Here is a 13,657-nt window from a genome sequence, read left to right on the forward strand (position 1 = left end):
GGCTCAAGCTGTTTTTAAATGTGCTGATAAATAAATGTAGATTTCTTTGAATAAAACAGTGGAGCCGAGCTTTGAGCTCAGTGTGTAACAGTGTGTGTGTGAGAGCCATGTAATGTCCATGTGTGCATGCTGACTGTGCTGCTCTGACCCCCCTCCTCCTTTCAGGGTGGAGCCTGCTGGAGTCCGATGGTTGAGACCAGGTCTGAGGAAGTGTAAGTGTGTTTTTAATGGGATTCATGAAAACAAAGCAGCACACATTCAACCATCTTCATCATGTCAGGAGTCATCATCAAAGTGTCAATCAATGAACAGATGATGGATCAATAACTGCAGCTGGATTGTGTTTGTTCTCTCCATCAGATTCCTGTCAACTCACAATCGACACAAACACAGTGAACACAAAGCTCCAACTGTCTGACAACAACAGGAAGGTGACACGTGTGAGGAAGGTTCAGTCATATCCTGATCATCCAGACAGATTTGATGGTTTTAATTATCAGCTGCTGTGTAGAAATGGTCTGACTGGTCGCTGTTACTGGGAGGTCGAGTGGAGAGGAGACGTTTATATATCAGTGAGTTACAGAAGCATCAGAAGGAAAGGAGACAGTGACTGTTTGTTTGGATTCAGTGATCAGTCCTGGAGTCTGTTCTGCTCTGATGATGGTCCTCAGTCTGTCTGTCACAATAACAGCTACACATCCATCTCCTCCTCCTCCTCCTCCTCCTCCTCTGTCTCTAACAGAGCAGCAGTGTATGTGGACTGTCCTGCTGGCACTCTGTCCTTCTACAGAGTCTCCTCTGACACTCTGATCCACCTCCACACCTTCAACACCACATTCACTCAAACTCTTTATCCTGGGTTTACAGTCTGGTCTCCTGGTGGCTCAGTGTCCCTGTGCTGAGTGGAGTGTAAAGAGTGTCTCCTGTTACAGAAACACTCTGACTGTTGAACAGATAGTTCAGTCTGTACATGTCTGTCTCTTTCACTCACAAACACGTTTTCAGATTCATGGATTCAATCAGTTGATGTTTGAAACTCTTCTAAATGATTCCTTGTAAACTTCTTCAGTCACAAACAAACAGGAAGTGATGTCACATGTGTTCCTGTCCACACAGCAGAATGAGTCTATTGCTGACAGTGATGTACAAACAGAGTGAGCATTTCTGAGGCCCAAAATAAACTGAGTAGTTCACTGAATGAACAATGGACTGTGAGCTCAGTTCCTTCATCATTAGTATGGATTATATATGTATATGTATTATATTAGTATCATATATATCAGGTGCTGCTGCTTTCAGTCATTGTGCAAATGTGCTGTTTGTAAGCTTGTAAAGCTGCAGTCAGCTGAGACTGAAGAAGTCACCTGATCAGTGAGCAAACGTTTCTGAAAACGTCCAGATGAACAGAATCAACCTTTTGGGATCAGCCAGCAATGCAGCATCATTGTTGTTCAGCTTCAGAGGTTTGCAGGAATGAACTGATGACCAGAAACAGCTGCAAAGTCCAAGAAAATACCAGCTGGAGTTCAGCTGCATTTGAAGAAGTCAAAGAAAAGTAAGGATGGCAAAGGGCGACGTTTTCTTCCAAAGAGCTGCAAACATGGTCGACGCCTCATTAGAAGAATCATCTGGACATTTGTGAGGAACTCTAACCAAGAAAGCAACGTCACACAGATCCAACAGACAGTTTCCATGACTGCAAGTGTTGAGTGGAAAAATGCTACATTGCATTATTGCATCCTCTCACCACAGGAGGCGCTGTTGGCACCACTGATTGCTGATCAGCTGTTCTCTGATGATCTGATTGATACTGTGAATAACGGGACTCACTGAACTCTGTGACACAGTGAAGATTACAGAGTTTAACTTCACCCTTTAAGACTGACCACAGAACCAAGTCCGCCAGAGCTTTTGTTATATTTTTACATGCTGTGGAGCCATTTGTGGGAGCATTTCAAGTTGCTATACATCAATACAACTGTTATAGCCCTAATTTTAATAATATGTATGCATTAAGTCCATAGTAACTACATAAACTGCAAAAGAAACCTCTGCTCATCCATCTCTGTGTGTATCAGGATACATTTGGTTCATAATACACAGAAAAATCAGAGTTATTACCTGTAATAAATGTGAAAGATTCCTGCAGTGATAACCAGGCAGGACTGAAACACATCCAAGCTGTCACCACGGTAACAGCACCGCCCATCCACAGGTGAGGGGAGGAGCAAAAAGAGGGACTTTGACCATTTTATACTAAAAACACTCAACTAATGTTTCTAATATGAAACAAATAAGCCCACATTAATGTGAGCGTTTATTAAATAATAATAATGATGATTTCCTCCTGATCTCATTTCCACAGCAGAGAAAACTGTGGTGTATATTGAGGTGGAGGGTGTGGTCTGTGGCTCAGGTGTAGAGTGAGGGTGGGGTGCACCACAGCAGCATGCTGGGACTGCTGAGGGTGGAGGAGGGAGTGATGATGACATCAGAGCTGCAGCACAGAGACCAGTGAACACACAGTCTGTTCATCTTTGCATAGATACAATATACAGCACAATATTGAATGACAGACACGCTGTGGGAGCTTCCACAGATACACTGACGTCAGCATCCAGAGTCCTCCTGCTGCTCCCCCCTCAGAGCCCCGTGATCAGCACCAACACATTCAGTTAGATGACAGAGTCCAGCTGCAGCTAGAATCAGCTCCCCTCTGTGAACAACAGCACAGCGTCAGTGTTTCACACTCAGTGAAAGGAGGAAACAGCAGAAGAACACCATGTGTGCTACGTTTCCCAGGACACACTACAAACTGCACAAATACAGAGCAGCACGTGGAAGGACCTGGAGCTGCATTTACAGAGCTGCAGACAGCGTGATGTCCTGTATGGACAGGTGGAAGGAACCAAGTCCTCAGCTGGAACACTCGTGTTTGTCCACAGACAGGAAACACAGCAGGAAACTTCCTCACAGAAGTGCAGCTCATGGATAACACACTTCCTGTCAGTCAGAATGAGGCTGCAGCCAAACACAGAAAGGTGTTTTTGTCCAGATGAGCCCAGAGAAGAAACACGAGTGTTCACAGACATCAGAAGCTCAGAGAGGTGAAACATGAGGTTGGAGTCCTCGTCAGCATCCAGAAGAGCTGCTGTGAAACCCTGAGTACTCATGACAGACTCTGATGGCACAAACACATCATGATTCAAACAGAAAGACAAACATGGAGCTCCTGATCCTCCTGCATGAGAACAAGCTGACATGAGCGCTGTGTCTGAGAGTGTCTCCCTGTCACAGTGACAATAACACAGCTGCTGCTCACAGTCATTAAACTGACCTGAGGTCAGCTGTGCTCCTTACATATGAACCATGTGACCTCACATCAGTGCTGTGGATGACTGTAGTCATAGAAGAGTAGAGCTGTAGCAGGTGGTGTGAGGAGGAGGTGGTGTATTCTAGTTAACGCAGTACTGAAACACTCCAGCAGAGGGCGCTGTTAAGTCCTTATTGTAACACAGTTACTGTGTGCAGTTAGACTTCATACATAATCTGCACTTATTTCCATCAGACATGCTGTCAGTAAATGATTGGTTTCTATTGATTCTACTTCCTGTTGACTCGTTTGATGACAGTGAAACAATCACAGCTGATTGTGTGATGATGTAAACTGTCACTGTTACATTCAGTGTGTGTGACATAATGTTAGTGCAGGCTGATAACAGCCTGGTTCTGTTAGAAACACATGAACGTGTCCATAGATCAGTGTGTGTTTAACATGAGAGCTTCAGCCCTGCTGATGTGTTAAATAAAGACATGCAGGAAAACTGATGAGACTCTGAAATAACTCTTTATATTTATAATGTAACTCTGCATCAAAAGAACAACAAAGGATCCCAGACAGGTTTCTGTGAACAAAGACCATTCTGATGTTTCTGTGTTTCTAACACTTTGACATTATTAGTAAACAGACTGCAGTGAGCAGCATTTATAAAGAGCTTCTATATAAAGATATGACAGCTGTTTGACAAGTTTATCACTCTGTGTTTGGACCTGATCAGTCCAGCTGTTTACTTGAAACATGTTCATTTACCTGTTCTGTTATATTCATGTTCTTGTCTCTGTTGAAAACACATTTTAATGTCCCTCAGATTTTTCTCCCAGATGAATAAATATAAAAATGACACAAACTGACTGCAGCTACTTTTTGTCCTTTCTGTCAAAAACCTTCATGTGACTCATGAGAGACACGTTTCAGCTGTTTGTGACAGATCAGAGGCCAACAAGTCATTTATAACACTTTCCATCATTGTTTAAAGTTCTCAGTGTTTCTGTGTTGCTGCGTATCAAACACACACATCCATACATATGCAATAATACTAAGTGCAATAATCCTTTCTGTCATCGTTGTATTTTTACTCAGTTGTATATAGTATTTGTATTTGTATTCTATTTTTATCTTATTGTATATTTATTTTATTTTATTCTACTGTATATAGTATTTTATTTTATTCTATTCTGTACAGTTGTGTACTGTATTTATTCTTATTGTATTCTAATTTTTGCCTCATAACTTTTGCACTGTCCACTTCCTGCTGTGACAAAACAAATTTCCCACGTGTGGGACTAATAAAGGTTATCTTATCTTAACTGAGAGAAGTGACCCAGAAGTATCTGTGTAGCAGCCACAATGAATCCAGATCATGAGCTTTATTAACTGATCAAAGTCTCTTCTTTCATCTTCTGTATCATTCAGTTTGCATTGGTAATGCCCATTATTGTAATGCTTTTTTAAGACCAGCAAAACTTTATTTCACTTTGGGTTAGCTGGGATAAGTGATGGATGGAGGGAATTTTACTTCAGCCACAGAAATCCTAAACAGGAAGGAGGAGCAGAGTTACAGTGGATCACTATCCAGCAGGGAAACAAGGTTTATTTCAATTTCTTGGCCATGAGTGAGATTTACTGAGTGGGCAAATTAGGGAGACGACACCATCAGATCCCGAGCCCTCCATGTGTTAATCAAGAGACGGCTGCTGTGCTACATCCATAAATAATGAATAAATTAGGAGCTAAAGCTGAAAGGACAGTTTATTTGTACCATCTTCACGTGAACACATTCAAGAACATCACAGATGAAGAAACATTAAAAACTTCCACACTACATAAAGCAAGAAAAATAGTTTTTCTTTCAGGTGGTTTCAGAAAAACAGAAACATCAAACATCTCCAAGACTCTCTTTGAAAGAACTAAAAACCTTTGTTCTCATGGTCCAATCATGAGTGAACTCCCCGATGAAGCCTTGTGTGCTAAAACATGTCAGAGTTTTAAAGGTTAAACATGAGTTTCCAAAACGTTTTGCTGGAGAACAATGAACTATTTGACTGAGTTTCAATCATTTACAGACGAGCAAAACCAGGACAGAGAAAAAAGGACAAAACTGACTCAGTAAAACAACAGAAAAGAAGATCCCATGTAGATCTGTATTATGTAGAAGTTCAGCCCAGCAACCAGTTCAGTTCAACACAAGTTTAAATGATTCTATCTGAACTCTGTGGAGCCTGATCTCAAGCTTTTTGAGTCCGACACAGAAACCAGAGGATCTTTCTGTGTCTTCAGATTCACTGTGATCCAGTGATGGGAGTGATTTCAGCCCTGAGTGATCGCGCTGATGTTTGCACAGAGCAGACAATGAGGTGAATGTTTGGGCACATTGGTAACAGTGAAACAGTTTATTAGTAACGTGGGATCGTTTGTGTGCAGAGTATGAACTGAGATTCCTGAAGCTCTTGTCACACTGGTCACAGCTGTAGTTTCCTTCCATGTGTGCACGTTCATGAATGTTACGATTACCTGACTGTGAGAAGCTTCTCTCACAGTGTCTGCACTTGTGTGGTTTCTCTCCTGTGTGGACTCCTTTGTGTGTTTTAAGCTTCCATGCAGTGGTGAAGGATGACCCACACTGATCACAGAGGTGCTTTTTAACCCCACTGTGAATCAGTTCATGTCGTTTTAACTCACTTGGTGTGGTGAAGCTTCTCCCACATTCTTTGCAGTATTTCAGTTTGTCTCCAGTGTGTCTACGTTGATGTCTTTTTAGGGTCTTTTGCCAACTGAAAGTTTTTCCACAGAGGTCACAATGAAAGTCTTTCCCACCACCACAGTGATGACAGGGTTGAGAACTGGATCCATCTGTGTCGCTCTGCTTTTAAACAAAGACACAAAGACAGTGTAAGTCAGTCCTTCAACATTTGTATCCTGAACGTCGCCTGAAATAAAGAGCATCTCTGCAGACGTCCAACTACATTTGACTGTTTCAGTTAACACACTCAGTTTACTGGGCTGCAATAACTACAATACTACCACCATAATACTACAGTAATACTAAAATCATAACTGAAAGGAAAATCTGAATAATCACTCAGAGCTGCTTTTCCATGCAGTAGAATTGCTAACATGCTAACACAGTTTAATGAGCAGAGTTGTTCCAAACAGTCAGGCTAAAATGACAAGATAACAATATAAATACATACCTCACAGTAGCTGCACTTGTAGAGTCTCTTTCTGGTGTGGATCTGTTGGTGTCGTCTCAGGTGCTGTGGAGATTTAAAAGTCTTCTCACACAGGTCACATTGATAAGGTCTCTCCTCAGTGTGGGTAAACATGTGTCGTTGTAAGTCTGTGTGAGTTATAAACTCTTTGCCACACTGTTCACAGCAGTACACATCATGTCTGGTGTGAATGCGTAGGTGTGTATTTCGGCTCCCTCTCTGACTGAAAGTTTTTCCACAGATGTCACAGCTGTATGCCTTAATTCCAGAGTGGGTAACTAGATGACTCTGTAAGTGGCTACTGTGAGTAAAAGCTCTGCCACACTGATCACAGCTGTATGGCTTAATTCCAGAGTGGGTAACTAGATGACTCTGTAAGTGGCTACTGCGAGTAAAAGCTCTGCCACACTGATCACAGCTGTACGCTTTAACTCCACTGTGGATGAGTTGGTGTGTTTTTAGGGAACGCTTCAAGGAAAAAGACTTTCCACACAAGTCACAGCTGAACGGTCTCTCTCCAGTGTGGATGACCTGATGCTGTTTTAGTTTAGCCCTCACAGTAAAACCCTTCCCACACTCGTCACAGGTGTGTTTTTTCTCTCCCTTTCTTCTGTGAGGTTTGTCGGCCTCCTGAGAGCGCTGACTTCTGGCTCCATGTTGGTCCTGCAGTGACAGAGATACAAACAGAGGCAGTGAGTGAAATGCAGTCGTGGAACAAACTCAACCTTCAAACTCCATTAACACTAGTTTTAAACCTGAAGGTGGAGCGTGGCACCAAACACCTTAAAGGTCTCTTATCCCCACCTGCTGGTAGTTCTAACACATTACATCCAACCTGCTGTTAAAGATAATTCATGACTGTTCAAACACTAAAATCATGCACACACACACACACACACACACACACACACACACACACACACACACACACACACACACACACACACACACACACACATTATTTTATAATTTAGATTATTTTGTTGTTTCCTATTACATATTTCTATAATTTGTATAGATTTATACAGAATTATTCAGTGATAATAAATCCTATGTTTGTTTATTCTAAAGGAACCCCGTTAGCTTCCACAACAGATGTTGCTCGTCTTCCGTCAAATACTCACATAAAATATTACACAAAGTGGATTCAAGATATCCACATAATTTCACTCTTACATCCACAGTGAGGTTTCACAATTGTTCAAATATAAGCAATCAATAATAATAATATCAATAACATTGAGGCACATTACACAAATTTCAAAAACAAATCATGTCTTACAATATTTACAACAACTAAAAGCTCTGTAAATCGGCTTTTAAGTGTTCATTGAAGTTTTGAATAATTCTCTAATTTTTTAAGGCAACTTATTCCACTTAAAAGTTGCTCTAAATGTAACAGTTTTACAAAACGTTACTTTTAACTCGAGCATTTACTAAATTGCAGCTTGTTGAAAACTGTGTAATATGATGATGTATTTCATCTGGATACTGCAGCTGAGCAGAATAAATGTGGTGTGTTTAACAGAATTGCTTTCTTTAGAACTACAAGTAAGCCATAGAATATTTTAGCCTGTACAGGAAGCCAAGAAAGGTTATTATGCATTTGATCAATATTAGTATAGTATGAACATCTTCACACTAATCTGGACGCCTTATTCTGGACTAACTGAAGTCTGTTAAGATCTGTCTTATTAGCTGCTGACCAAATGATTGAACAATACTCCAGATGAGACATTACTAGTGCATTAATGACATCTTTCATAATGAAGAAGTGATACACAAAGAGCATTTCATAGCCATAGCTATGCCTTGTCGGCAGAGTTATGTGACATTAGTGATGTTTGTACTTTCAGCGTTAACTTGGTTTTAAAGCCTTTAAAATATACGCCGTTCAATAGTCGACCTTCATCTGACAGAGAATGTGATGATTTTGTGGATAATTAAAGTCAGTCATATATCCACAAACACAACAAGCTGAAAGTCAGTGATGCTGCTCGGTTTGCAGTCCTGAACATCACGGCACAAGCAGGATCCACTGCACTGTTAATGTTAGCTGTGTTATATTGCTGCCTCTGTTCGGTGGTGTCGAGCCAAACGCACTTTAACGTGTGTTTGAACGAGCTGACGGTTCACTCGTTAAGCTGAAAGAAAGATGCTTTAATCACAGCAGTCACACATGTGTCCACTGCACCATCTGGAACTCTTCTTGTTTACACTCGTAATAACACAAACACTAAATCCTGCTTCTCTGGTGCTGTTGTGTAGCAGTGTGTACACCTGAGACTGTCACCTGTCTGTCTGTCCTGCACTCTCTCTCTGTTTCTTTCTCTCTGATTGTGGAATAAAAGTATGAACGTGTGTTTATAAGTTACACTTGTGTTTGAATCCTGCAGCTTATCACACATTTGATTTCCATGTGTGACGACTGCAAGTGTCCAGAGTGAGGACAGACTGAGGGAGCCACTGCTGCACATCATCTGTGAGGCTTTGCAGCCCTGATGATCCACCAGGACAAACTCAGCAGTGTGTGAGGAAGAGGAGGAGGAAGAGCCAGCAGCAGCTGACAGATGGAGAGAATAGACAGACTGTTCCCTGTTTGTGAAGGACTGCTAGGAAAGTTTAACATAACTGTCTGTGCTGAATCAGTCTTATTAGGTAATGTTCAAATAATGTGATCATCCCAGTGTTTCCAGTGTGGGAGAAAGTACTCAGGGCCTTCAAGTTACACACTATGAAAGGCAGCAACAAGTTTAATGTTCAGAAACCTAAAGTCTGTATCAGCAGCAGGATGGAGCTAAAAATAAATGTTGGTTTCAGTTCTATGAAGCTTTGAGTATTTTGGATCAGTAGCTGCTGTGTTTGTTGCATCATATTGCTGTAACTGTTTATATGCTTTATATATTCTGAGCTAAGTTGATCTATAGTGTTACATCATATTCTATAAGGATGTTATGTGTTTGTAGACTTTCTGCCCAGTTTGACCCATTTAGCAGAAGTCAGCCTGTTTAAGGCTCTGATATCTATTCTGTGTGACTTAAAGCAGTTATGACATGGTCTGATTTTCTCACCCAATAAAGGAATATTTCATCTATCAGTCTACTCTTCATTCTATCAGACACAGTTATCACAGCTGCTACATTTGCTTTTTACACATATATGTAAGCACTGAGCCACATTTAGTAACAACATACTGAAGGAACAACATTTGTCTCTTATATATGATACATCTGTATACACACTGTCACAGATACTTGTCTGTGAGTGAAGTGATTAATATAATAACTATAATATTGGCCATATTATATTTACATTACCACAGTGAGATGACTTTAGTCTCATGAACAACATCAGCTAATTGTTATTTACAGCTAATCTTAAACGACTGTTCAGCACAGAAATGAAGCCCAACAATCATGTTTCACAGTCCTGTGGTCTCAGCCTCAGATACTCATCAAATCACACAGAGCTCATGTAGAAACAAATGAACTAAATATGTTCTCCTTCATTTCTGTCAAACAAAGCTGTATGAAACGTTTCCAGCTGTTAGTATCATGGTTGCTAGGCAACCTGGGCAGCGCGACGGAGGCTAGACGTCCCATTTCACGAGCCTACGAGCCTCGCACTTCGGCCTTAGCGGTCTTTGAGTACGCGGCCCTTGAGGACTTTAAAGCTGCAGAACCTGAATCGGGATACAGCCATGATGATCTCCAGCCTCGTGCTCGCCAACATTCTCACCTGAGTTAAGAAGACGATCACTGAAATGGTCTCAGCAGGTCCTTTGATGACAGCAATGAAATGCAGTGGTAAGGCTTTTTGGGGATTAAGTTCGTTTTCATGGCAAAGAAGGACGATGCAGTTCATCTGATCACTCCTCATAACATTCTGGAGTGCAGGCAAAATGCTATTATAAAAACTTAAGCAGCAACTTCTCCAGGTTCCAATATTTATGCAATTCTCAAACCTTTTGGCCACGACTGTATAACCTCTTCTGAAGTTTAGTGGATATTATACATGGTTATGCTCAGGATGTGTCGGCCAGTTTCCACTGGAAACGCCTTTTGGTTAAACTGTCAGCGAGGAATTTGCATTTGCACTGTTACATTTTTATATAACTTTAATGCACATAAACAACAGCTGCTTGTTTCAGTGAAAATACATTGATGGGTTTTTAATAAAGTTGTGCAGCTGTAAAGTATTTTGTCTGGTGTCAATTCTATCGTCAGCTACATCGTTATGGCAAATGTTCAAATGTATATGGTGATAAATATCTTTGGTCATATGGTCCTGCTCTGTCTGTCACCTTCTGTGTTGAGCTCATTGTTTCCTCTGTAGTGGCTGAGCTGAGTCCAAGTAGCTGAAAATGTTCCTCTGCTGCTCCGTCAGACTCTCCTCCTCCTGCTGATCAGCTGGGACACAAAACAGATCTTTGTTAGGCTCCACACTGCACTGAAGAGTCAAAGTGTCTCATATGTTCATCTGACAAGTAAAAGAACACATTTTTGTTTCCCGAGGTGGGCAACTTGTTGGAAACAAACACAAAAGCTTTGAGCACTGATACCTGCCATTGCTGCCATTGAAAGATGCAACGCCAGCAATGTGGATTGTCAAGACTCAAACCAATCATCAAGCAAAGACAACAGGGATCAAATGTACCGCATTTTGATCCGGGACGTACTCTGCATGAAAACAAGCGCTCACTCTTCCTGCTCAACAAATGACAAGGGCGGAGCCTAATACCACGTGATACAGAAGCTGTGCCGTGTGATGCTAAAATTAGCAGGGAAAAAACAACGGAGAGCACGTCAGGGATGACGAGAAAGTGACAGGAGAAAATCCGTCCCGGTCAACCACCCAAACATTAATAACGGGAACCTTATACAGCGCTTCCCTATACACGTCGAACTCCCGCAGGCACAAAGACATTACGGAGGCTATCACTTATCACCTGACCAAAGATATGGCTCCATCAACACTGTGCAAAACGAGGGATTTAGGAAAACGATCAACACCCTAGACAAACGCTACACAGTGCCGTCCCGCAACTATTTTTCTATTGTTGCACTACCTGCTCTGTACACGCAGCGTCGAGCAACGGTGGAGACGGAATTTCAAGCAGGACAACATTTTGCTGCAACAACAAAACGTGAGACATTTGTTGTTTTATGTTTATTTATTGTTATGAGAGAATCATGATCTCAATTCTAAGCCAAAAAATCGTGATTCTCATTTTATGCAAAATCGTGCAGCCCTAACATTAACACAAAACTATTGTTTCACCAGAGAAACACACATGAAGAGAGAGAGAGAGACAATAACAGCTACCAAACAGTCGTCATAATTCGTCACACAATGAGAAAAGGACAAATCAACAAGTAACAATGACTAATTAATATTAAAATCTGTAACATAATGTATTGTTTGGAGTTTAGTCTGATTGGTTCAGGATGAGCTGCCATTATCCAATCACACGTCTGCTTACCTGCATCTTTTCTCTAACCTGAGCACCTGATGGCTTTGAACTTTTGTTGTCCATCTTCCATTGGTTTGAATTTTGCGCTCCAGTACAAACACAAATCCCCCAACCCGAGGATCAGCACAACTAACCTAACAGACCTACACCTTAGTTCACAGATTCACTTTGTCTAAGGTTGATTTCTGGGATTTCACACAACCCAGGATTCAGATCGTGAATCCATGATGGGCTTGGATTTACATCATTATAAATGAAATGTGCTCTACTTGGAAGCAGCCGGCCCCGCCCCTTTTGACGGGTTGTGTGAGACTTTAAATCATCAAACTGTAAATTATAAATTTAAATTGTTATTGATCCTTTACCCCGAGTCCTAAAGTGTAGATTTATTTTCTTACTCTTCTTATATTTATTGTTTGTTTACTTGCACCGCTGTAACTGCAGCCTCGTCGTCTCGTCTCTCTATATGCTGGACTGTCTGTAGCGGAGATGACAATAAAGTTTACTTTGACTTCAGCAGCGCGCAGGCGCACCGAGGGCTCTCGCGCTCACTTTATAGAATTTAGAAAAAACATGGGTGCAGATTATAAGTCTGTATCATAATATCTGTTTGTTGTTTTTATTTTGTTTTGCGAGTTGGTTATTAGATGCCGCTCCAGCCAGCCAGAGACTCCCCGCCGCCCCGCCCTCTCCTCCCTGTGCCGCCAGCAGCAGGCGCACCTCGCAAACGGAGGGCGCCCTTACTCCCAGCAAATGGCTGATAGAAAACCGATCGGTGCCTACGAATTTCCCAATATGCGCTGGCATGACGTCGGGGAAGCATGGGTACGACCGATTATTTTATTTTTTTCTTGCCCGTGATGCCCCCCCCACCACGATGCATTCTATTGGTTTGCACACTTACACACACCCAGCTGTGGTTTCCTGTTTTGCTGGACTCTGGAGAGCCCCGCCTTTAACGCTCTTCTCTCACAGAGAGCAACAGAAAACTTGGAAAAACTCCAGATTGACTGAACTCAGTTCAAAGTTACCTTGACACCTTTAGATGTGAGACGTAGTGATGGTCCGCTTGAAGCTGACGCTCCGGTGCGTGTGTCAGAAAGATCAACGCGCTGCTTCAGAAGCACCGTGTCGAGGCTTGATTCGTTTGGCCAGAGTCACGTGATCAGTGACGTCTGAAGCTTCGTTTAGAACGTACCTTTTTTTAAATCGAACTTTATTGAAACACAATGAGTATACAACATACAAACAGATGAAGTTTACAAAAGAACAGAACATGAACATACAGAACCAGGAGTAAAAAAATGATGATATGAGTAGGTGAAAAAAATCAACATATAAATATTGTTCTGAGAGGCTTTTTGTTGGTTGAGTCTGAAATTGATTGTATGTACAATTCATATCCTTATAAAAAGGCAGAAATATGGTGTTTTATTAATAAACTTACATTTATGGATATAAAATAGCTAAAAGTATTAACAAATTTTTTATAAAAAACATTTATCATTCTTCCTGGGGAACTTAAAGAAACAGAATAAAACATTTTCCCATCGTAAAGAAAACTCCCTTAAAATATGGACAATAACAAAACTGCTAAATTCTTCCAGAATCTCTGTGTAGAGGAACCAAAAGAGA

The 13,657-nt window shown here is 41.3% G+C and overlaps 1 protein-coding gene and 1 pseudogene across 2 annotated transcripts in view; one reads left to right on the forward strand and one right to left on the reverse strand.

Annotated features, from left to right (window-relative positions):
* LOC308399140 (protein NLRC3-like) overlaps positions 1-1,228 on the forward strand; it is a 125,413-nt pseudogene extending 124,185 nt beyond the window's left edge. Inside the window, exons 9-10 of the transcript XR_013974784.1 lie at positions 166-212; positions 361-1,228. The product of XR_013974784.1 is annotated as a protein NLRC3-like (transcript). The remainder of the gene's footprint in view (positions 1-165; positions 213-360) is intronic.
* A 3,843-nt stretch (positions 1,229-5,071) lies between these two features.
* LOC308398261 (uncharacterized protein) lies at positions 5,072-13,165 on the reverse strand. Its single transcript, XM_080884793.1, has 4 exons — positions 13,054-13,165; positions 10,853-10,958; positions 6,532-7,212; positions 5,072-6,200 (listed from the first exon to the last, which is right to left on the reverse strand). The coding sequence occupies exons 2-4, from the start codon at positions 10,868-10,870 to the stop codon at positions 5,514-5,516; spliced, it is 1,386 nt and encodes a 461-aa protein (XP_080740919.1). The 5' UTR covers positions 10,871-10,958; positions 13,054-13,165; the 3' UTR covers positions 5,072-5,513.
* Positions 13,166-13,657: the final 492 nt, after the last annotated feature.

This window comes from Rhamphochromis sp. 'chilingali' (assembly GCF_963969265.1).
Source record: "Rhamphochromis sp. 'chilingali' genome assembly, chromosome: 1".
NCBI classification, from domain to species: Eukaryota; Metazoa; Chordata; class Actinopteri; order Cichliformes; family Cichlidae; genus Rhamphochromis; species Rhamphochromis sp. 'chilingali'.